At 40.7% G+C, this 21,974-nt stretch overlaps 2 protein-coding genes across 15 annotated transcripts; one reads left to right on the plus strand and one right to left on the minus strand.

Annotated features, from left to right (window-relative positions):
• Positions 1-206: 206 nt before the first annotated feature.
• On the minus strand, positions 207-10,026 carry LOC121503361. Of its 10 annotated transcripts, XM_041777708.1 has the most exons (4): positions 9,919-10,026; positions 9,766-9,841; positions 3,748-6,436; positions 207-3,256 (listed from the first exon to the last, which is right to left on the minus strand). In XM_041777708.1, the coding sequence occupies exon 4, from the start codon at positions 3,206-3,208 to the stop codon at positions 2,258-2,260; it is 951 nt and encodes a 316-aa protein (XP_041633642.1). In that variant the 5' UTR covers positions 3,209-3,256; positions 3,748-6,436; positions 9,766-9,841; positions 9,919-10,026; the 3' UTR covers positions 207-2,257. The 10 variants fall into 7 exon arrangements, with proteins under 10 accessions (XP_041633642.1, XP_041633644.1, XP_041633641.1 ...); XM_041777707.1 differs by having other exon boundaries at positions 207-6,436; XM_041777709.1 differs by having other exon boundaries at positions 207-6,436; positions 9,909-10,018.
• A 1,201-nt stretch (positions 10,027-11,227) lies between these two features.
• On the plus strand, positions 11,228-21,513 carry med15 (mediator complex subunit 15). Of its 5 annotated transcripts, none has more exons than XM_041778230.1 (18): positions 11,228-11,394; positions 12,262-12,349; positions 12,467-12,518; positions 13,501-13,524; positions 13,694-13,858; positions 14,077-14,342; positions 14,521-14,844; positions 15,123-15,242; positions 15,636-15,785; positions 16,126-16,244; positions 16,343-16,470; positions 16,651-16,785; positions 17,046-17,109; positions 17,194-17,260; positions 18,681-18,838; positions 18,947-19,113; positions 19,199-19,297; positions 20,728-21,513. In XM_041778230.1, the coding sequence occupies exons 1-18, from the start codon at positions 11,327-11,329 to the stop codon at positions 20,862-20,864; spliced, it is 2,331 nt and encodes a 776-aa protein (XP_041634164.1). In that variant the 5' UTR covers positions 11,228-11,326; the 3' UTR covers positions 20,865-21,513. The 5 variants fall into 5 exon arrangements, with proteins under 5 accessions (XP_041634164.1, XP_041634166.1, XP_041634165.1 ...); XM_041778232.1 differs by having other exon boundaries at positions 17,194-17,257; XM_041778231.1 differs by having other exon boundaries at positions 14,080-14,342.
• Positions 21,514-21,974: the final 461 nt, after the last annotated feature.

Below are 21,974 nucleotides of genomic sequence, written 5' to 3' on the forward strand. Positions count from 1 at the left end.
AACGCTGAATATTAGATAGAGGTTTTAGAGCAACATGTGCTCCCGTCAAGACAACATCTCTTTCAGGGAAGGCCTTGCATGCACCACACCCATCACAACAGCATGGCTTGGGTGCTGAACTGGCCTCCCTGCAGTCAAGAACTTTCACCAAAAGAAAACATTCGGAGTATTATTCAAAAAAATCTTGAAGAGAAGACTCAGTCCTGTTAAACAGTAATGAACAGCTTTATTTTGTAAAATTTTAAACAACTTTCAAATTCTGTTCATCAGCATTTCTTATCTTGTCCACATTGTTTATCCCTCTCACAATATTGTAGGTGTTATACTAATGATAAAAGGTTGTAGCTTAATATTAATCAGCACATACAGATGACATAAATACATTTAAGCACAAAGAACAAACATCGTGGCCACTTCTGCATCATTCTCAGAAAGGCTGTAAGAACATGTGTGAACAACAAGTCCAAATTCAGAGCCAGCCTGCCTGGAATTTTCTAGAAATTTCCAGTGGTGAATTTGTCAGCCTAATAGCATAATTGCATAAGTCATATTTGAACGTTTTCGGAAAACGAGAAAAAAACACTTTTTTTTTACTAAGTGCATTGGTATTTTCAACTGATATTTAAATTGTGATTTCAACCAGATGTGTGAACAAGTTTTCAAAAAGAAAAAGATACAACATTGATTTCATAACAAAGAAAAGTGACTTAGGCAGAATATGCCACTGACTTAGGCAATTTTTCTCTTACATATAAATACAAACATAACATAACCAAAGTTGTTTTACTTTCCTAAACATATCCCCATGGCTCTCCAGTCACATGTGGCTTAGTGCCAAGTCTACATGACACCTTAATTTCCTTTTAATCTGTGTATCATTATTGTTCGGTGCATGCGACGAAGGAATATGCGTAAGAGAGGAGAGGAAGTCTGCTGGTGGCGCGTGTCTTCAGTAAGCTCAGTCATAGAGGTGTGCTGTCTTGTGTTCAAACTGAAGCTTTAATGCCCTCATTTCAACATGTTTTTTTCAGTTGCTTCCTGCCCATGCTCTCCCATATATGCTCTCCCAAGTATCGCAACTGATCATTGCTAAAGGCTGAAAGGACAGTCTTCTAAGGAAAAGACAGTGAGCTGGATCATTGGTTCTGATAAATGATCTACAACTAATAATTAATTAATTAATTAAGCATTTTAAGTTGTGGAGAAAAAAATTTGGTACGCGCTATATGACAAGCATTACCTGCAACCCTTGGGGCTAAGCCACTGAAGGGTGGTCCTAGTGACAGCCCCGGTCATTTTTCTTCTTTCTCAGGTCTACTGTCATCTAAATCCTTCTCTAAGTCCTTCTCTAAATTGGTATCAAGTTCATTTCCTGACCCTGAAGCACAAGAAAACAACGTTCTGCTGAGTGTTTTAACACAGTAACAAAATGTTAAATGAACAGGTGTACTGCAAAAATTCAGAATCTTACCAAGAATACTTTTCTCATTTCTAGTCAAAACAAATCTCTTTACCCTTAAAATAAAAAGCAAATATTCACTGACAATTTGCTTGAAACTAGTAAAAAATGTCCAAAAAAGTTACTTTTTTTAGGTGATATGTCTTATTTTAAGTGTAAAGAGATTTGTTTTGACCAGAAATGACACAAATATTCCTAGTAAGATTTTGCTAGCGATAGCTAGCTCCTACACTACTTTATCATACCTAGTTGCAGAAATGTGATTAAAATTTAAACACACAGTTCCTAACCCCAATGACTGACTGAAAGTACATTTACTGTCTAGAATGTTGAAGAAATAAACTAGTTTACCAGATGAATCAAAGAGAAGAGATAATGCCTCACTTGTGGTCAGCAGAGCCCTCTTTCTCATGCGATCTGCCATCTTTGAATGTTGCGTCAAAAATGCCTAAGTCTGAGAGATGACTTAGGCAGCTTGTGATTTTGGACTGTAACAAGCGTTCTGATAGGCTGAGGACAAAGGCAATAAGACAGGATGATGGAGCAGTGTTAGGAGAGTAAAGTTAGGCAGAAATCACAGTTTGGCCAAAAAATGACTTAGGCAATTACGCTATTAGGCTAACGATGTGTGAAAACAGTGGTAGAGACAAAGACAGAACACTGCTCATATGTTGAGAAGTCTCTGGGTCATTTAAGATGTTGAACAAACATGGTGTCTGGCTTGTCCTAAAGTCACATTTTGGTTGAAACTATCAAATATTTCTGCTTTTCTGTTTCTTTCTAGGTTTGTCTGCCCCTCTATCTCCTGACATCTAGAGCACCTCTTTGACAAATCAGCTCTGGCAGGTTTTGTTCTACCTCACTGAAATGTTTCTTAATCTCACTCTTCTGCTTGCCGTACCTCTCATCATAGTAGGCCTCAAGGTATCTGTCATAACCTCCCTCCCCAATCAAATAGCAAACAGACTCTTCGTTAATAAGATAGAAATCATAGCCAATGACAGCATCAGAGAACCCAGAAGATTCCTCATATCTATCCCATCGACACTTCCCTTTTATCATTTCTTCGTGCTTTTTGAACACTGCGTCCAAGTCTTCCTTATAATCCGTGATGAGATTCTTTATGGGGTCGCAGTTTTGAGTCCCTCCAAGTCTCTCCAGGTGAATCAGCATCTGGATGTGGAAGGCTGCCCCGTTCACCCAGATTTTCATGGCTTGATTGGTCACGTGTCCATCCCTCACTATGGAGTTCTTCAGCTTGGTAAGAGCCACACTCAGCTGTTCTTCGACGCGCTTGATGTCACTCCTCAGCTCTTTTTTGTGATTGATGTGCATCCTGTATCGTTTCAGACACTCGTCGATCAGATCCCAGACCTCAGACGCCTTCTCCTCAGCAAACACGGACCGCAGAGCCTCTTTGATGCTCTCCTCAGGTGGACTGAATGAAATGATGTCGATGAGGACAGCGACAGCCAGAGCTCCAAGCCCTGCCAGTTCAGGCTCTGACGTGAAGGCAGCGAGCTTTTCCGCCAGGTTCTTAATCCAGTCTTCAGCACAGTCTCCGGCCTCCATTCGCCGCTTTTCATAGTGTTGTTTCAGACTATCTGTAGAAGTCAGACTGCTGAACATTACAATGCTCTGGTTGACTTTAAGATCTGGACCTTTATCAATATATTTCTTAAACTCTGCAATTTCTCTCTCAGCCCTTTCGTTGATGTTGCATCTAGAGCTGCTGTTATCATTCCCCATGGTCTTCTTTTAAGGGTTGAATCAGAGGTGGAGGCTGTCTCTGTAACACTGAAAAAAGAAGAACATCTTGGTCATTAGTGTATATTTTCTGATAAAACAAAAATAAAGCAAAGTAGGCTGTGGTCGGAGCAAGAAAACAGAAAGCAACATTTGCATCCAGATAAGAGACATGAGCATAAATAACAGCCTGAGTCTGAGACATTGGAACAGAGACAGAATTTAGTGTGAACAACATAATTCTACCAGAGCAACAAATAAAGTACAGTCTTTTAAAAAAGTCGTCATCCCCTTGGATCACAAACAATGTGATTAAAACCAAGACATGATAAGATGCTTTTGAAGACATCCATTCTTGAATAATGACTAAACCATGATCAGATTTACAAAACTCGAAACTTAAGAATCCTGCTGCTAAAGCCTTGGGTGCAGCACTCCAACATTTTTGGAATTGGGGTTGTACATATTGAATTAACTTTACATTCAACTTTGAACTTGTTTTAGCACAGTTTAGGCCTTCTCATATTCCTGTTTTAAATCACCTTTTCTAGTTGCCTCAGCTTCTTAGAAAACCTCCAGATTGTTGATTTCAATGTCTCTCTGCGCTCTGCCTCTTTTAGAAGTTTTCTGAATCAAGATAAAAACTTTTCTTTAATGGAAATACCTATACAGCAAACATAGCTTACATTGATCTTTTTGCTTCACAGCCTACATTGATAGCGGACCTACATAACTAATGTATCTACGAAACAAAGTTAGCTCCATTAGCTACAAAGCTAATGTAGGTAACATAGCGACCACAGCTAGAACAGAGCTTACAAAGCAGTTACTTCATTAAACTAGTTATGTAGGAAGCTTAGATGCGTGGCAGCTTTGTGAACTTAGCTTTAGCTACATTAGCTACAATTGCTATGTAGTTAAGTTAGCTATATAGCTTAATCAGCTTTAGCAGTGTGAGCTTTAGCAAATGTCACTAAAAGTAACTTACCTACATTGATATCATAACTACATAGTAGATTCATAGCTAACAGCCACCACAGCTCAAGCTGAGTTCTGGAAGCAGCCACAAGAGCTACGTATCGACATAAACTGTCACGTCGCTAAATTGCCATGTGCAACTGGAGTGTCAACAAGTAGCCAAAGCAAACTTTACTAAGTGAAAAACATACCTATGTAGCTCATGTAGCTAAAAGATAACATGGCTAAAGCTAAGTTCGTGAAGCAGCTACATAAGTCACCTAGCTACACTATCTGCATAGTTAAACAGGCTTTACCAAGGTTTGCGTCACATTGCTAAAGCTAACTTAGCTATGTAGATAATGGACTTATTGTATCTGTTGGTGATAAGTGGTCCCATTATCTACCGTACTACGTTAGCTTTAGCTTAATTTGCCAAAGCTTACATTTCTAAAGCTAGATAACAGAACTAAGTAGCTAACGTAGGTATAGCAGACATAGCCAAAGTTAAGCTCAATTAGTTGCTGCATAAGCTAGTATTGATGCTATCTACATAGCTGAGGAAGCTTTAGCTATGTTTGTTAAAGCTATGTAGATAACAAAATATGTAGCTAAAGCAGTGATCCGAAAACAGCTACTTATCTACTTTATCTGTTAGCTTTAGCTGTTTGCCGAAACTGATGTTGCAAAAGCTATGTAGATAACAAACTATGTAGCTAACATAGCCAAAGCAAAGCTCACAAAACAGCTACGCATCTATGCTATCTACATTAGCTATAGCTATGATTTCTAAAGCTCATGTTGCTAAAGCTAACTTAGCTACATGTGCTTGTGTGGTAACATCGATTAGATAGATATCGTAGCTTTGTATTTTTAGCTAAAGTTAACATAACTAAAGTGAGCCAGTTTGTATAACTACTTCTACAAGTAGTCTATAGCGTATTAAATGCTGGATTAGGCCTCTGATCTTCTTGTTTTATTTATGAAATGTTGCTGGGGTGGTAATGTTTGCAGTAAAGCATCAACCACCAAGGTCATGCCAATTACAGCTTTATTTTGTTACATTTTAAACATTACACACAGTCTAATACTTCTAATTTCCACTTTTCAGTATTTCTTATCTTTCACACATTGCATGCAATTCTCACAATATTTCAGGTGTTATACTAATGATAAACAGTTGCTAAATACTGATAAGCACATGCAGATAACACAATTCCTTTCTGGTAACATCACATCCCAAACATGGTGACTGACTTGTCCTAAAGTTAAAGTTTAGTTGACACTATAGAATATATCTGTTTCTTTCTAGGTTTGTCTGCCCCTCTATCTCCTGACTTCTAGAGAGCCTCTTTGACGAATCAGCTCTGGCACGTTTTTTTCTACCTCACTGAAATGTTTCTCAATCTCACACTTCTGCTTGCCAAACCTCTTATTGTAATAGTCCTCAAGGTCTTCTTCAGAGCCTCTATCCCCAACCCAATAGGACTTAGAGTCCTCTGTAACCAGACATACATCATAACTAATCGAGGCACCATTAGTGTCTGCATAGCTAACAAAGTGGCACTTTCCTTTAATCATTTCTTCATGCTTTTCAAACACTGTGTCCAAGTCTTCCTTGTACTCCTTGATGAGACTCTTTATGGGGTCATAGTTTTGAGTCCCTCCAAGCCTCTCCAGGTGAATCAGCATCTGGATGTGGAAGGCTGCCCCGTTCACCCAGATCTTCACGTCTTGATTGGTCACATGTCCTCCCCTCACCATGGAGTTCTTCAGCCTAGTAAGAGCCTTGCTCAGCTGTTCTTCAATGCGCTTGATTTCCTTCTTCAGGGTTTCTCTGTCATTGATGTACATCCTGTATCTTTTCAGAAACTCGTCGATCAGATCCCAGACTTTAGAGGCCTTCTCCTCAGCAAACACCGACTGCAGAACATCTTTGATGCTGTTTGGATTGGATGAAAGGATGTCGATGAGGACAGCGACAGCCAGCGCTCCAAGCCCTGCCAGTTCAGGAGCTGACGAAAAGGCACCGACTTTTTCAGCCAGGCTCTTAATCCAGCCTGCAGCGCAGTCTCCGGCCTCCATTCGCCGCTTTTCATAGTGTTGTTTCAGACTATCTGTAGAAGTCAGACTGCTGAACATAACAATGTTCTTGTTGACTTTAAGATCTGGACCCTCTTTGAAACCATCACTGGATTGCGTGGTACTGCTCTCAGAATTACCCATGTTCTTGCTTTCAGGATTTGATCAAAGCTGAACTCTGTCTGAGTTACACTGATTAAAAGAGAAGAAGAATATGAACATCTTTCATTAATGGATGTTTACTGGTACAAAAAAATCTAAACAAATGTCAGCTGTGGTCTAAGCAGTAAAGCAGAAAGCAACATTTGCAAATAAGAGAGACACGAGCAAAAACAACAGAACTGTTGCACAAGTGTTTTCTGCTTTTTGGGTACTTGTGCTTTTTTTGAGCATATTTTAAAATCAGTACCGCAACGTCTACTTAAGTTTTAACCAGAGCAACTTCAGTGACAGTGTTGCTCCACCAGTGTCAGCTCAGTGTGAGGGCAGAGTTGCCATCATGCCCGCATGCTTAGATGGGTTTAGCTGTGTGTGGATGTTGCCTGTTGTGATTCCCGCTGGGGTTCTTTTGCTCATACTTCTGGTAGATTGTTGTTTTTCTTTTATCTGAGAGGCATTTGCACCATGAGTGAGGTTATCCACTGAGTTAGAGTTGCCACCTTTGACTTTAAGAGCTCTTAAAGGACACATAAGCTACTTTCACACGGCCTCTCTTTTCCGTGTCTGTTACGCCTTTGTTCCGCAACGCCGTTCTGTATGAAAGCGACCGTCCACAATGGGGGGTCGATCTCGCCCCACCTCTGATCCAGATTGAGAGGTAGTATCAGAGCTGTAAGAGACTTTTCCCCAACGAGTCTGAAAGGACGTCACGGCATTCCGCAATGGCGAGTGTGCGCTGCTGTCTCCATAAATTTACATTAATCGAGCGGTATTTCATCAGAGAAAACAACAGCGAGATAAAACAAAGATTAATGTGGATTAAGTGGAGAGACTGCGAGGTTAGAGAGCTGATCACACTGTACAGGAGAGGAGAGAGCAGACACATCTCTGCTCACAGCAGCGTCTGAAAAGTTGCATGATGTGTTCAAGTGAGCTCGGTACTCTGAAGTTTCCGACCTCCGACGTAAACAGTGCACTTTGACAATTCTTAAAGTCGGACCTACAACTCAGAAACATGGAGGAAAAAAAAAATATCGGATCTAATCGATCAAAATTAATTTTCATGTTATTTTCCCCGTATTTCATTTAGAAAATACAAAGTTTTGAACCGAGAAATCCAGAGTTTCAAGTTTCATTGAAAGCAGTAGTGCTGCCATCTGATTACGTGTGTAATCTTGTGCGTGCACGGCTCTATTACACCTTTGTGTGAATTGCTCGTTGCGGAACAGAGACGGGGATTCCTTTTCACCTTTAAACGGCTATAGTGTTTATCCTTATCAGAATGTATTACCTTGCTATGAGGTTGACCTTCTGCTTTGTTCTTGCCAGAGGAGACCCTCCTTTCCACAGATTTTGAAGAGTTATGGCAGCTCTGACACTTTCAAAAGTGCAATTTAAGGGTTAAATTTAATTCTCTATACCAGTTAAACTAACAATGCCAATTTTGCTGTGCAATTTATTTCATTCTATTTGTGGCACTTAAACTGTTTGGAGACCTATTCTCTTGTTGCTTTTGCCCAAAAAGGAAAGGTTGAATATATCATATCGAGTGTTGTTACATGTATATGAATTGGCACGTCAAATTTAGCCAAACTGGTACCTGACCGTAGAGCTGTTTGGGGGCTGGAAGAGCTGACCCTTTTAGCTGAGCCGAGCCAAATGAGCCGGATCACCGAAAAGAGCCACGATTCCCATCACTACAGAATAGATGATGAACAACAAACACTACTGAGAATAAGGGGAAACTTCCAGCTGCCTGCTCTGCTCTGATACTTTACACTGAGGATGCTTGACTGATGGGCGGCCTGGAAACACATGTCTGAGGTCAGTGATAGGTCCAGAAGGGGCGTAATGATTAGCATGGGCTGTTCACGAGCACAAGGAGTGATGACTGACTAACTAAGGCACAAACGTCAGGGTGCCAGAAACCAAAGAAGGAACTGAGACAACTTTAACGGAAAATATCTAAATAATAGTGGCAAAAAAGCAACAAAAATGGATTTAAGGCAAAAAGTGCATAAAGTAGGACAAATGGGTTAAAAGTGGGAGAAAAGATCAAAAGGGTTGAGAGGTGGCTACAATAATGGTAAAAAAAAAAACAGTGGAAATCAGTACAAATGGGATTAAGTTGTAAAAAAGTGGCAAAAATGGGGGAGAATGGGCAAAAAACCCCCACCAAAAATCAATAAACGGGGAAAAAGTAACAAAAATTGGATAAAAGTATTTCTAAAAAATAGTGAAAAGCAGCACAAATTATGTGCACAAATGTCAGGATGCCAGAAAATAAAGCAGAAGGGAAAAAGGGCCTTAAGTCACAAAATGGGTAATAAAAAAAAAAAAAAAAGGCAAAGAAGTAAGAGAAAAAGGCTGAACAAAATGGATAAAAGTGGTTAAAAAAGGTTGAAAAGCTGCAATAGTGGGATAAAGTAGCAAAAATGAGTGAGAACTTGCAAAAATGGATAAAAAGTGGTAAAAATAGTAAAAAAGATCAAAAATGGATTTAAAGTACTAAAAAGAGGTGAAACAGCACAAGCTATGTCCACAAATATCAGGATTCCAGGAAAAAGGGAGAAGAAAGTGAGAAAACTTCAATGCAAAATAATTAAATCATGTTCACAAAAGGCAACAAAAATGGATCTTAAGTGGCAAAAGGTGACAAAAAAATTAATCTAATGTGGCAAAAATTGGCAGTAAGTGGCAAAAAGTCACAAAAATGGCTAAAATGTGGAAAAAAATAAGTGAAAAATTTGCAAAAAGCATCAAAACTGTTTCTCAGAGGTAAAGAAACGACTGAAAATCAATATGAATGGGATAACGTTGCGAAAAGGGGAAAAATCTGCAAATAAATAGCACTAAATAAAAATAAAAAATCCGCCATGTTTCCACTCCGGTAAATGTCACAGTGAAGATACACAAAGTATTTCCGGTTCGTTCTTTCCAAAGTAAAACCCCCGGTTAGCATTTCTTCGGAGAATCTCCCTTCGCTTTTACAGGGTGCTTTTATTTTCTTCCCGGCACGGTTCCGCTATACAACAATATTTTCCCCCATTGTTTACTATACAACGAATTCACTCAGTCGAAGTGGGTTTGTTGCGGTAAAACTTTAGACTACTGCGCGGCCATGGGAAAAACACGCTTTCGGTTAATGGTCGTTAAATACAAAGACATGATTTACGCATATCATCGATGTGGTCGAGCAGTATGTAATGGCGCCCGCACAGAAAGGCCTAGCCCGGTTGTAGGCATTTAAGGAAAAATGCGCCAACATTTACGAGGTTGTAAAACACATTTACTTCAGAAACACTGGCGCTTTCAGCCAAATAGAGTCAGAGTGAAGCCTGTCAGTCACAAATTCAACTCACCGAAGCTGTTTGGGGTCTTTCTGTTAACAGCCACGGCTGAAATCCCCCCGCTTTTGGCCACTGAAAATGTCAGGCCCTAAAGAAATACAAGCTTAGAATGAGAACTGTCTGATTAGTAACAAAAGTTGCATCAGAAGTTTTACCTTTTCTCACCGAGATGTGTCCAGATGTGCCCTCCCTTTGTCTCTGCTGAGCTGAGGGTTTCCTGTCTGCTTTATAATCCGTCAAAATGAAAGTGAAACTAGATCAGCACAAGTAAACAAGTCTATTAATGGAAAGTTAAATAACAAATAATTCATCACTTATTTATCTATGGAAACTTAAAAAGTTGGGCCATGTATGGAAGCCCATTTCCGCCACTTAAAAAAATAAAAATATGAAAGTTAGGCAATTCTAACGACAGTAGTAATAACAATAACAAGAAGAAGATGAGGAATTGAGAGAGAAAAGTCATGATTATGAAAAAAGTCGAAATTATGAGATAAAAAGTCACAATTATGAGATAAGACGTCGACATAGCCTACTGAAAAAAGTTGAAATTATGGGATAAGACGTCAAAATTATGAGATAAAAAGTCAAAATCATATTTTCAACTTTTTAATCTCATAATTTTGACTTTTGCCCCTTGGGAAGATGCTGGTGAATGAGGCCCATTTAAAAAAAAAAAAAAAAGCTGCAATCACTTATACACATCCAAACAGAAAGACGGACGTTAAGCTTTATAGCAGTTTACTTTTAATGCAGAGATGGTTATTAAAAATGATAATTATTTGACTGCCATATGAAAAAAATAGAAAATTCTGCAAAAAGCCACACTAGTTAATTTAAAGTCTTAGATGTTGTACTTAGTCCAGCACAGATGTGCCAAAAGATAGGGACATAAGAAAAGACAAGATAAAATAAGATAACATAAGATAAAGGGACATAAAGATCAGATAAGATAAGATAAGATAAAGGGACATAGATAAAATACAGTCTGATAAGTTAAGATAAGCTAATAAAAAATAGGCTTACATAAGAGATGATAAAACAAGATTAAATACAATAAAAAATACACATATTTCCGAACTTCTAATGAAAAAAAGAAATCCATGAAAAAATGAAATGAAAAAAAAAAAAAAAAAAAAAAAAAAAAAATTTAAAAGAAAATTTCCTCCAGACTAACACTGAAACTTTCCTAAATATAAAACATTCTCCCCAAATTTCCCTGAAAGTACTTGAAAATTTCCAAGCAAATTCTCTAAAATATCAAAATCACCTCGAATTTCCCTGAAGATTTATGAGCAGATTTTCCCAAATTTTCAAGCTAATTACTCAAAGTACAGTGGACATTCCTTTTAATTATCTAAAAAAAATCTACTGGCAGGAATTATCACTCTGTTGCAGGGAAGTTTAAGTGTAATGTCTCCGGATCTTCCTCCGCAGTGTCCAGCAGGCGGCGGTAGCGTTCATCGAGACACACGCAGCTGTCGCCATTTTCCTCAGAGCGGAAGAAGGAAGAACAGAGGGAAAACACTAAACTGTTCAAAAGAAAACTCCCGAAAAATAGATAGTATCTGCGATGGAAGTCCCCGGGCCGGACAGCGACTGGAGGAGCCCTCAGTTCCGACAAAAAGTCGTCGCTCAGATGTAAGATATTTGGGGTTTTGGTGCTGTTTTAAGCTGAATCCTTGTTTCTGTCTCTGCTGCGTGGATCCCATTAGCTAAGCTAACGTTAGCAATAGCGTCATGTCAAATCATCGTATAAAACCGGCAAATAAAGACCAAATCGTACCTAGAGTAGTTTTAGAAGATTTACTGGGTTTTTAAGACCGCATTTAAATCAAACCATTTGGGTCAACTATTTACATCGGTGTGTCTAAGTGAAAGTAAAACGAAGTTTAATGACAGATTTCATGATTAGCTCATCACTTCTGCCTTATTCATTAACCTGCGTATTTTTTATTCTTGTAAAAGCACCCATGTTCTTCCCATGATGCCAAACTAATGACGTGATTTGGATAAAAATTCAATTTTCTTAAATTTTTGTACAGAAGGACGTTTCGCTTCGCCATTGAATGAGGTTTTGACGCACATTTATGCATTTGCTGATACAAATAGGAAACCTAAATATTGTTTAGACACTCACCAGCCACTTTATTAGGTATACCTTGCTAGCACCAGGCTCGACCCTTTTGCCTTCAGCACTGCCTTAATTCTACGTGGCATAGTGTTGAATCATTCCTCAGAGATTTTGACGCATCCAGGATGTGAGTCTCCCATTCCACCACATCCCAAAGTTGCTCATTGGGATTGAGATCTAGTGACTGTGGAGGTCACTGGAGTACACTGAACTCGTTGTCATGTTCACAAAATCAGTTTGAGATGATTTGAGGTTTGGGACATGATGCATCATCCTGCTGGAAGTAGCCTTCAGAAGATGGGTGCACTGTGGTTATAAAGGGATGGACATGGTCAGCAACAATAGCCATCTGATGTTATTCTGTTTCCTGTTAGTGAAGAGGCGATGAGGAAGGCAGGAACTGCACACACAAAGTCCAGCAACGACATGGAGAACCATGTTTACGTCAAAGCCAAATCCAGAGTGAGTAGTGAAGCACTGAAGCATGCTTTCTCACAGAACAGGGGAATATTTTTATCGAGACGTTGTTATTTTCCACATTACAATGAAACTTTTAAAGATGAGCTTCTTGTTTTTTAGGAGGAGTATTTATCACTGGTGGCGAGGCTGATCATACACTTCAGAGACATCCGTAAGTTTGACAGCAATGAAAACACATTCGACACTGTTTAGATTTGCTCATGTCACGTTCAAATCACTCTAAAGTTTGAATTTTAATATTGTCTCATACATATAAAAGTTTTGGGTTTTTCATGAGTTTTTATTTTTATTTCGTATTTACCTTTTGTTTAACATTTCAGTTTAGTTTTAATTAGTTTTCCTATCTGGGTTGCTAATTTAGTTTTGTTTCTATCTTGCAATATCTCTTGAACCTGAAATTGTGCCAAAACACCAGTTTACACAATTTTTTTTGCAGCAGAGATGTTACGCATTAGATATAATGCAATCATTCAATGCATTTTTTTGAGAATAGTCTTCAAAAAAATCCTACTTTCTTCATTTTTGTACATTTTTCTTATTGAATATGAGCATGATATAAAAATTATCACTCCCTTCAATATAAAAATTCATATCCAGTTTGCAATTCAAGTCAAAATCAGCACAAAAAGTTTTTTTTTTTTTTCCAAAAGTTTTAGCCCTTGTTCAGTCTAATACTGTGTTAGTTGTAGTATACAATTATTTATTGCTTGTGTTTTTTGGAAGTAACATAAGAAAAGGAACTTCAGAAATAATCGCATATCAAATCGCAATATGGGGGGGGGGTCACAATTAGATTATTCGCCCCAATCGTTTAGCCATACTTGGAGAGACTAACAAGAGAGCTTGTGCTCTCTCTTATCATGGACTTTGAATGTCCATAAAGACTAAATGACATTTTAGTCTTATTTTAATCTCCTTGGTGACATTTAAACTTACTTTTCACCAGTTTTTGTCACCAAAGATCTATTTTTAGCTAGTCCTCTAGTCCTTCTCATGGAAAAAAGGTTGTCGAATAATGTTTTATTCATAGTTTTATTGATAAAATGAACACTGTTACTGTGTTGATATTTTGTCCTGTCCCATCACTAAAAATCATAGTGCAGTGATTGCTGATTTTTTTTTCTTATTTACAGACAAGAAGACTCTTGGAGGTCCAGGTAAGTGAGCTCAGTTTGTGTCTCTGTTTGGTCCACTTTTTCATTTCGGTTTTTCTTTGCTGTGTTCTGTCTTCTGCTGGACCTGTCACTACCGGACTCATGGTGTTCATGATTTCTGCTGTGCATGTTGGAGCTGCGTAATATTGTCTGTTGTCTACCCTTCTGCTAGATCCCATGAATGCCCTGACTAACCTGACAGGGGTTGGAGGGGGCTCGGGCGCCATTGGCATGGGGCCTCGCCCCACCGGTGCTCCAGTGGGTGGCATGGGGGCCATGGGGCAGATGCAGATAGGCCAGCATGCCATGGCAGGGGTGGCTGGAAACCCACAAGCCAGTGAGTGTGTTTCCTCCATGTGGTGTGTGTTTTCTGTTAAAGCACATCTTCAGAGCGTTCGTGGATGCTGGCTGCGTCTAAACTGCACATTTTGGTGTCAGAGTCGGTCTTAATTTCGGTCTCTGCTTTGGCACGCTGTGTTTTAGCCTCCAGAGCTTTCCTCTGTCTGAGCTGCAGACCCGGTCTGTCCTTCATCTTCATCTCGCTCACTTTTTTAGTAGGGGGTCCAGGACAGATGCCGATGCAACAGATGGTGCAGGCGCAGCAACAACAGCAGCAGCAGCAGCAGTCCATCCAATTCCAGCAGTTCCAGCAGTCGCAACAGCAGCAGAACGTCATGCAGCAGCAGCAGAACGTAGCCATGCAGCGACAGCAGTTCCAGGTGCAGCAGCAGCTGAGGGTGCAGCAGCTACAACAGCAGCAGCAGCAGCACCACCAGAACCAGCAGCAGCAGCAGGCGCAGAACCAACAGCAGCAGAACCAGGTATCATCCTTATTATATGGTATCGATTTTAGCAAATATGAAATTGAAAAGTTACTTGTCTGTGTCAGCAGAAACGTTTTATTTTTTGCTGATATTTACAACTGATATATTGACCTATACCTAACAGTAATCCTTGGCTCTTGTTGAAGACATAAAACTTCACGTCTTGTGTCTGCAGATGCACCAGACTACCATTCAGCAGCAGCAGATGGTGCAGCTGCAGCTCCAACAGCAGCATGCTCAGGCACAGGCCCAGGCTCAAGCTCAAGCTCAGGCTCAGGCTCAGTCCATCCAGCACATGGTTCAGCAGCAGCAACAGCAGCAGCAGCAGGTCCAGGCCCAGGCTCAGCCGGGTCAGATGCCTCCACACACTCAGCAACAGCAGCAGCCCGGCATGGTGCCTCAGTCTCTAGCTGGACCGATGACATCTGCTCAGCATGTTCCCACCAACTCGCTCAATCAGCAGCAGCAGCAGCATCAGCTCAAGATCCAGGCCTTCCAGGTAAGACTGCTGACCCCTGCAGGGATGGTAATGAGATTTGCAAATCATTGCATTCTGTTATATTTTACACAGCGCCCCAACTTTTTTTTTTTTTTAATTGTGGTTGTATAATAAGTGTAATGAGAAGTTTTTGATTAAAAATGAGGCTATGCACTTGCTTTAGTTTGAGTTATTGCTGTGTAAAAATAACCAAATATCTTGTTTGCTCATGCTTACCCACTCTTCTGCTTGCATGCTTTGCTCTGTAAATGTCCGTGTCTGTGTCTGTATGTAAACAGGCTCGTGCAGCCTTGCAGCAGCAGCAGCAGGTGCAGCAGGCCCAGCAAGCAGCGCAGCAAGCCGCTGCACAGGCTCAGCTCAACGCAGCGGCTGCCGCTGGGGGCGCTGTCCCTGGACAGGTGAGACTGTAGCTGCTATAAGAGCTTTATTTATCTAGTTCCATTGATAGTTAACAACCTGATGAGCTCATTTGGATTGGACCTTAATAAATGTGACACCAAATGCTCACCCAGTCGACTGCTGAGATTTTTTTTCAAAGGTTCTACCTTTCCCTAGCGCAGCCTGTAAGATGCTGCCCAGATGGATGTGAATTACATATATATGAATGATGTTATAATGCATCACAATTCATGCTGACAGCCCTGCTTTTTAACTTTGTGATACTTAGTTGTCAATGTAAGTCAGGATTTGCTCCTCAGTGTTATACAAAGTCAAACATTTGTGCTGCAGTGTTTGTGTCTGTCCTCTCTGCTCACTGGTGCTGTTGTGTCTTCGTTCTGTGTCCTCTAAAGTTGGTACGTCCTGGGATGATTCCAACTCGGATGCCACGAGCCACCCTGAACCCCACCATACCCCCTCAGAATGCTGCTGCTGCTGCGGCCGCTGCTGCCGCCGCCGCCGCTGCAGCCGCTGCGGTGGGAGGACAGCAGATGACCCAGCAGGTATTTTACCCCTGCCTCGTCCTGTCCTGTGTGCTTCTGTCTGTCTGCGTCTTTAACGTCTTTGTGCACTGATGCTTCTGCTTCTGTAAAGTTGAAAGTTTTGTTCCTAGACTCTCCAAAAATTATCAGTAGATACTATGGAAACACACACACAGATCCACTGATGCATATGTTAATGAGAAACTAAACAGACAGACCTTGACAAGGTGTGGTGATGACATCTATGAATGCAGTCAAGTCACCAGTTATTATGGTCACAAATTAAACCAAAACACCGGGAGTGCAGCATCTTTCATTGTGATTGGCTAATTCACCTTCTCTTTTTGTCTTTCCTCCACAGGTGCAGCAGCATTCAATGATGTCATCCCCCTCGCCTGTGCAGGTGCAGACGCCACAGTCGATGCCCCCTCCTCCCCAGCCGTCACCTCAGCCCCCCACCTCCCAGCCCAACTCAGCCAGGTGCAGCAGCTGTTTGCGTGAATGCATCACCCTCTGGTGCTAACAGTGAGCCTCTGTTTCTAATTTTTTTTAATCTCTCTTCCTCTTCCTGTCTGCAGCTCCGGTCCCACGCCGTCTCCAGGAGGTTTCCAGCCCAGCCCCTCACCTCAGCCCTCACAGAGCCCCGCCAACAGCCGCACTCCACAAAACTATGGAGTCCCCTCTCCTGGACCGCTGAATACCCCGGGTATGCACTCAGAAATCAAATGCTTTAGCACTGCTGAATAATCAGGATATCGTCTGCATAGAAAACAACATCCTCCCTTTTATGCCAATCTTTTAGTAGACCAAATCCTGTTTTTATATAAGAAATCAATACATTGAAAATAATGGTGATGCCCTGTTTCTTGATGTCTCTCTGATACAGGTAACCCGAGCTCGGTGATGAGTCCGGCTGGAGCCACGTCATTGGAGGATCAGCAGTACATGGAGAAACTCAAACAGCTCTCCAAATACATCGAACCTTTAAGCAGAATGATCAACAAGATCGACAAGAACGAAGGTCAACCTTGCAGCTCAGACCGTCTGTTCATCAATCAGTCAATGCGTTTCTTGACAGCTGTTCATTTGAATCAGTGTTGCCACACTCAGAATTGTGAAGTGAACTACTTGAGAACTAGGCTATGCAAAAACAGACTTCTGAAAATGTTATCTTGGATGAAAGGAAGCATCTGGAAATGTTGTGATGTCTTTTTAAAACTTGATGTACATGTTAAGGAAGGATGTTTTTTTATTGTGCTCCCCTTTTGTTTTTGTTTACAGACAGGAAGAAGGACCTGAGTAAGATGAAGAGTCTGCTAAACATCCTGACTGATCCAAACACCAGGTAACAGCTGAACACTGAAAGACACGCTAATCATCAGCCCTCTTAACTGACTTCTGTTAATTTGTGTTTGTGTTTGTGATGCAGGTGTCCCCTGAAGACGTTGCAGAAGTGCGAGATCGCTCTGGAGAAGCTGAAGAACGACATGGCCGTGGTGAGAACGTCCCTCTCTGTCCAAGCTCTGCTTTCAGAAAGTCTTCAGACTTCCTTCACTTTTTTCATTTTTATGTTGCAGTAAAAGGAAGCATTTTTATTATCATTGATCTACATTCAGTACCCCATCATGACAAAGTGAAAACAGAATTTTATTTTCTTTTTTTAAAATGTATAAAAAAAAGGTGTGCCAAGCGTGTTGCATCATATTCAAAAAGACTCAAGGCTGAATTTGCTGCCAAAGGTGCTTCAACTAAATACTGAACAAAGGTTCTGAATACTCATGTCAATAGGATATTTGAGTTTTTTTATTTTTAGTTGATTTTGCAAAATGATGGAGTACTGAGTGTAGATCACTGAGAATAAAAACTAAATTACTGCAGCATCAAGCTGCACCATAAACTGGATAAAGTGAAGGAGGTCTAAATTCTTTCTGAATGCACTGTATCATAGCACTTCTCTGTCCCTCTCTGTCTTGTCTCATTATCATTGATAAACCTGAAACAAAAAGTCAGAAACTATAGCACAAACTAAAGTTTTTATTTCAGAGTCAGCATGGGTCTTTCTCCATGCTGTTTCAACAAAACACAAAAAAACAAAAGCAGATTGAGGAAATGTATATGGTATGACAAGGGATAGCTATCAGGGCTGGGCAATTAATCGCATATAAAATTAAATCCCAATATGGCCTGTTGCAATTTACAAATGGCAGAAGTTGCACTTGAAATGTGTCAAAATGGCAGTTTATACATTATTTTGCAGCAGCTTTACAAGCTTAACCTCCTCCACCCCATCTGCCTCCTTAATAGCTTAAAACTTGTTGCACCCTCATATTAAGATTCATGCTACTATGGATTCATTGATTCTGAAATAATTAAATTTTTTTCAATACACATTGTCATTTATGTTTCCATCTATATGGGGGTTTCTAGCTCCCTGGAAAGTTGAAGCAGCTGCTTGACTAACCCTCAGAGCAGAGCCTTCTGTGCCAAGTAAAACTGTCAGCTATATCCATTTTGCAATGAAATGGTTAAATGTATGATAAGTGTTCCTGACTGAAGGTCATTATATTGATTTATTGATCAGAGAGAAAATATATTTAGAAAGCAGAAAGGGAATGTAATGGAGGAGGTTATTTATATATACACTCATGCCCATATGTGCATGATTGTACATATTTGCATGCCCACTGTTTATTTATCCACATCTCACATCCTTTTGCCTTGTTACGTTTTTTTAATCAGTACTTTTACATCCTCTTTGTTTTTAAATGCTTGAAGTGAACCACTTTGTCATTATTAAAATATAAACAAGATGGCAAAACCTCGCGTAGCTTCAAAACGTTTAATATTTTGACTTCTTATTCATTGTATTATAAATATCCGATGTTTGATTGGTGGTTTGTGTTGTTGTTGTTTCAGCCGACCCCTCCTCCCCCTCCAGTTCCCACCAAGCAGCAGTACCTGTGTCAGCCGCTGCTGGACGCCGTCATGGCCAACATCCGCTCTCCGGTCTTCAACCACTCTCTGTACAGGACCTTCGCCCCCGCCATGACCACCATCCACGGACCTCCCATCACGTATGTGTTCTCTATGATGTCACACAGATCAATGCACTATCTTCAGTCAGTCACTATAATCAGTAGTAAAACCACTGGGATTAATGTTTGGGTATTTTTCCCCATCAGGGGTCCCATCATCTCAGGCAGGAAGAGGAAACACGAAGAGGACGAGCGGCAGACCATCCCCAACATCCTGCAGGGGGAGGTCGCTCGTCTTGACGTCAAGTTCCTTGTCAACCTGGATCCTTCGTTCTGCAGCAACAATGGCACCGTGCACCTTGTCTGCAAGTTAGGTGAGACTAATGGCCACAGTAAAAGGCTAATGTTGTTGTAATGTTGTTATAATGTGATGTCATTGTTGTGTTTTTGTGTCCACAGATGATAAAAACCTGCCCAGTGTTCCTCCTCTGCAGCTCAGCGTTCCTGCTGATTATCCTGATCAGAGTCCGTACTGGGCTGACGACGGGGAGCAATATGGTGAGACACAATAATACACAGACACAATGGACGTCATGGTAACACAAAGACATAGATATACAATGGGTTAACATGTAAGATTTTAAACTAGAAAAAATCTGTGGTCATCAGAGCATCCCTGTGACTGATGAGTGATCATCAGAGTAACTCTGAGACTGTTGAGTCTTTCTGGGAGGTTCACCTCAGGTCCCTGGAGATTCTGGATCCCAGAAACTTACAGGCATCCACATTACGCCCGTTTCAGACTGGGAGCGTGCTTTGCTGCTTGCGTGTGTCGTGTGTGTCAGCTCTGGCTCCTGCCGGTGCGGCTTTCACACAGGGCACGAGTTTGCTGCATGTCAGCCGCATTTTCCTGCTCTCAAAGCCCTGTCCTTCCTCACGAGTTTTACCTGACTAAACCCCCCTACATGCTTATTGATTTAGCGTATTGAGGAACTTTGTCGGGAACTATTCAAAATAATAGCATTCTGTTCAAGTGAACGGAGTTTCTCTACAGAAATACTAAACCAGGCTTTTACTTTGAAAAGCACAAACCAGAGAAGCATTCATACGGTGTTTATCTTTCCTGTGACATATTCTACCACTGTGGAGACAGAATGTTTCACTAATAGTAGATCTTCAGAGAACAACTTTATCAAGCAGGCGCATTTAAGCTTTGTGGCCTTCCTCAGGGTTATCAAGAAACACATTGTAAACATATTCTATGTGCATATTTGCCACAACGATGTAAATATGGCTCTCTTTGTATCATTTTCCTGTCTAATATGGTCACCAGCCGCACGCGGTGCGTGGAAAAAATAGGCAAGACTTCAAATCTCTGAACTCTCCATGCCTGAGCCGCGTGAGCCGTGACGCTCATGCTGGCAGTCTGAAAGCCCTGACTTGTTAACATGCAATCAAACTGAAAATCCACGCGTGTTGCGGTCAAGATGCGCGCATCACGCTCCCAGTCTGAAACGGGCTTTAGACACAGTACTGCTCAGGATGGTGAGGGGTGTAGAGTAGGGAGGGGTTCCCCCTGAAGCCCACTGTAATCTCCAAAGCCTTGAGCAGGTTCAGCTCTAGGTGGTTCTGACATCAGAGGACCAGCTGTTCCACCTTCCTTTTTTTTGGGAATAGTTCTTTAAGTATTTGAAACCAAAACACAAAAATTTGTGTTTTAATATGTCACTACTCAGGATTATGAAGCCCAAGCTTGTTTTATTCTGCATTTTCAGCCAGTATGTAAAGAATGAGCCTTAAAAGTTGTGGCGATAGTGAAAAACTGAGGAATAAAACGAAAACACTGAGGGTAAAAAAAAGCTAAAATACGAGGGATGAAGTCAAATCAAGACATTAAAATTTTGTCTTTCTTTTCCCTGAGACACAGCAGCTGATTGGTTGAGTAATTTCAGCCTGTTTTAATCACATCCCAATCTTTGTCCAACCAGGTGCAAACAGCTTCCTGCAGACGGTCCACAAAAACATGACGTCCAAACTGCTGCAGCTACCCGACAAACACTCTGTCACAGAGTTGCTCAACACCTGGGCTCAGAGCGTCCGCCAGGCCTGCCTGTCAGCTGCATGAAGCCCCGCCCACCTGAGATCACCTGAGATCATTACTCCGACACAGATACTTTCATTTAGACACTACAGTCCAACCTAAGACAGGCTTCATTAGTAAAATGTTTAAGACAGAAGTGCTACACCTGTTGATGCTTTTCATACAGAACTGCTGTGTCCCATGATCCTGAATGCATCATGACCAAAATATGTGGATGTTATCAGAATTACATCATGATGTCTGTTATGCCTCCTAAATTGCGATGTCAGTAAGGAGGTTATTGTGGTCCCACACTCCAGACTAGTTGAGAAGCATTGTCCTAATGCATTATGGGTAAATACAGGCTGATGGAGCATTTCATAGTCTGCTGTATTTAGAAGTCCTGCTCTAAAACTGAAGATTTTAGCAGCTTACTTGTATTTGTTTCTGCATCAAAAAGGAAAAAGGGAAAGATATACCAGATCTGCATGTAAACAGCTAGGCTCTCATTTTTCCCACCATATATTCTGCCTGAATGCAACACAGGAAGGTTCATGTTTGAGTTTTTGTACCTCAGAGGAAACGCTGTGATGAACTCTAAAAAAATGTTTGTATGCTTGTTTTGCTTTTTGAAGTGAAAATATAAATGTATTTTTTGCTATTATGATTAAACTTTTCAGTTTCAGCTTTTTAATCATTGAAATTAGTCATTGATTTAAAAAAGTATCCAGTTACATTCAAAATAAGCCGATAAAACCTCTGCCACACTATAAATAAGTGCTTTAGTATTGCTCTCATTTAAAAGGTGTTGTTAATATATCACAACAACATTTGTGGAAGACAGATTATTTATTTTAGACAAGAGGGTATTCGAAAGAGTATTAAGGTCTTGACGTTTGGAAAATATGGCATTAGAATACATAGAGTGTAAATATTTGAGTGTTCTTGATCTGTTTATAACTTATGAAGCTGAAATTTCATCTCAATGGGGTTGAGGTCGGGGCTCTGTGCAGGCCCGTCAAGTTCTTCCACGTCAAACCATGTCTTTATAGTCTGTGCTTTGTGCACTGGGGCACAGTCATGTTGGACAGGTTGTGCTGCAGCAAAACCCTGAAATTAACATTCGAATGTGTAGAGAGCAAACACTTGATCATT

The sequence above is a fragment of the Cheilinus undulatus genome, linkage group 21 (assembly GCF_018320785.1).
Source record: "Cheilinus undulatus linkage group 21, ASM1832078v1, whole genome shotgun sequence".
In the NCBI taxonomy this organism is placed as follows: Eukaryota; Metazoa; Chordata; class Actinopteri; order Labriformes; family Labridae; genus Cheilinus; species Cheilinus undulatus.

What these genes read in the sequence shown, in the direction of transcription:
- LOC121503361 (XM_041777710.1), bottom strand. Translation starts at nt 3,208, where the DNA reads ATGGGGAATGATAACAGCAGCTCTAGATGCAACATCAACGAAAGGGCT.
- med15 (XM_041778230.1), top strand. Translation starts at nt 11,327, where the DNA reads ATGGAAGTCCCCGGGCCGGACAGCGACTGGAGGAGCCCTCAGTTCCGA. An exon ending in GGGGCGCTGTCCCTGGACAG is followed by an intron (nt 15,243 to 15,635) that starts GTGAGACTGTAG and finishes TGTCCTCTAAAG; the next exon opens with TTGGTACGTCCTGGGATGAT. An exon ending in GCACCTTGTCTGCAAGTTAG is followed by an intron (nt 19,114 to 19,198) that starts GTGAGACTAATG and finishes TTGTGTCCACAG; the next exon opens with ATGATAAAAACCTGCCCAGT.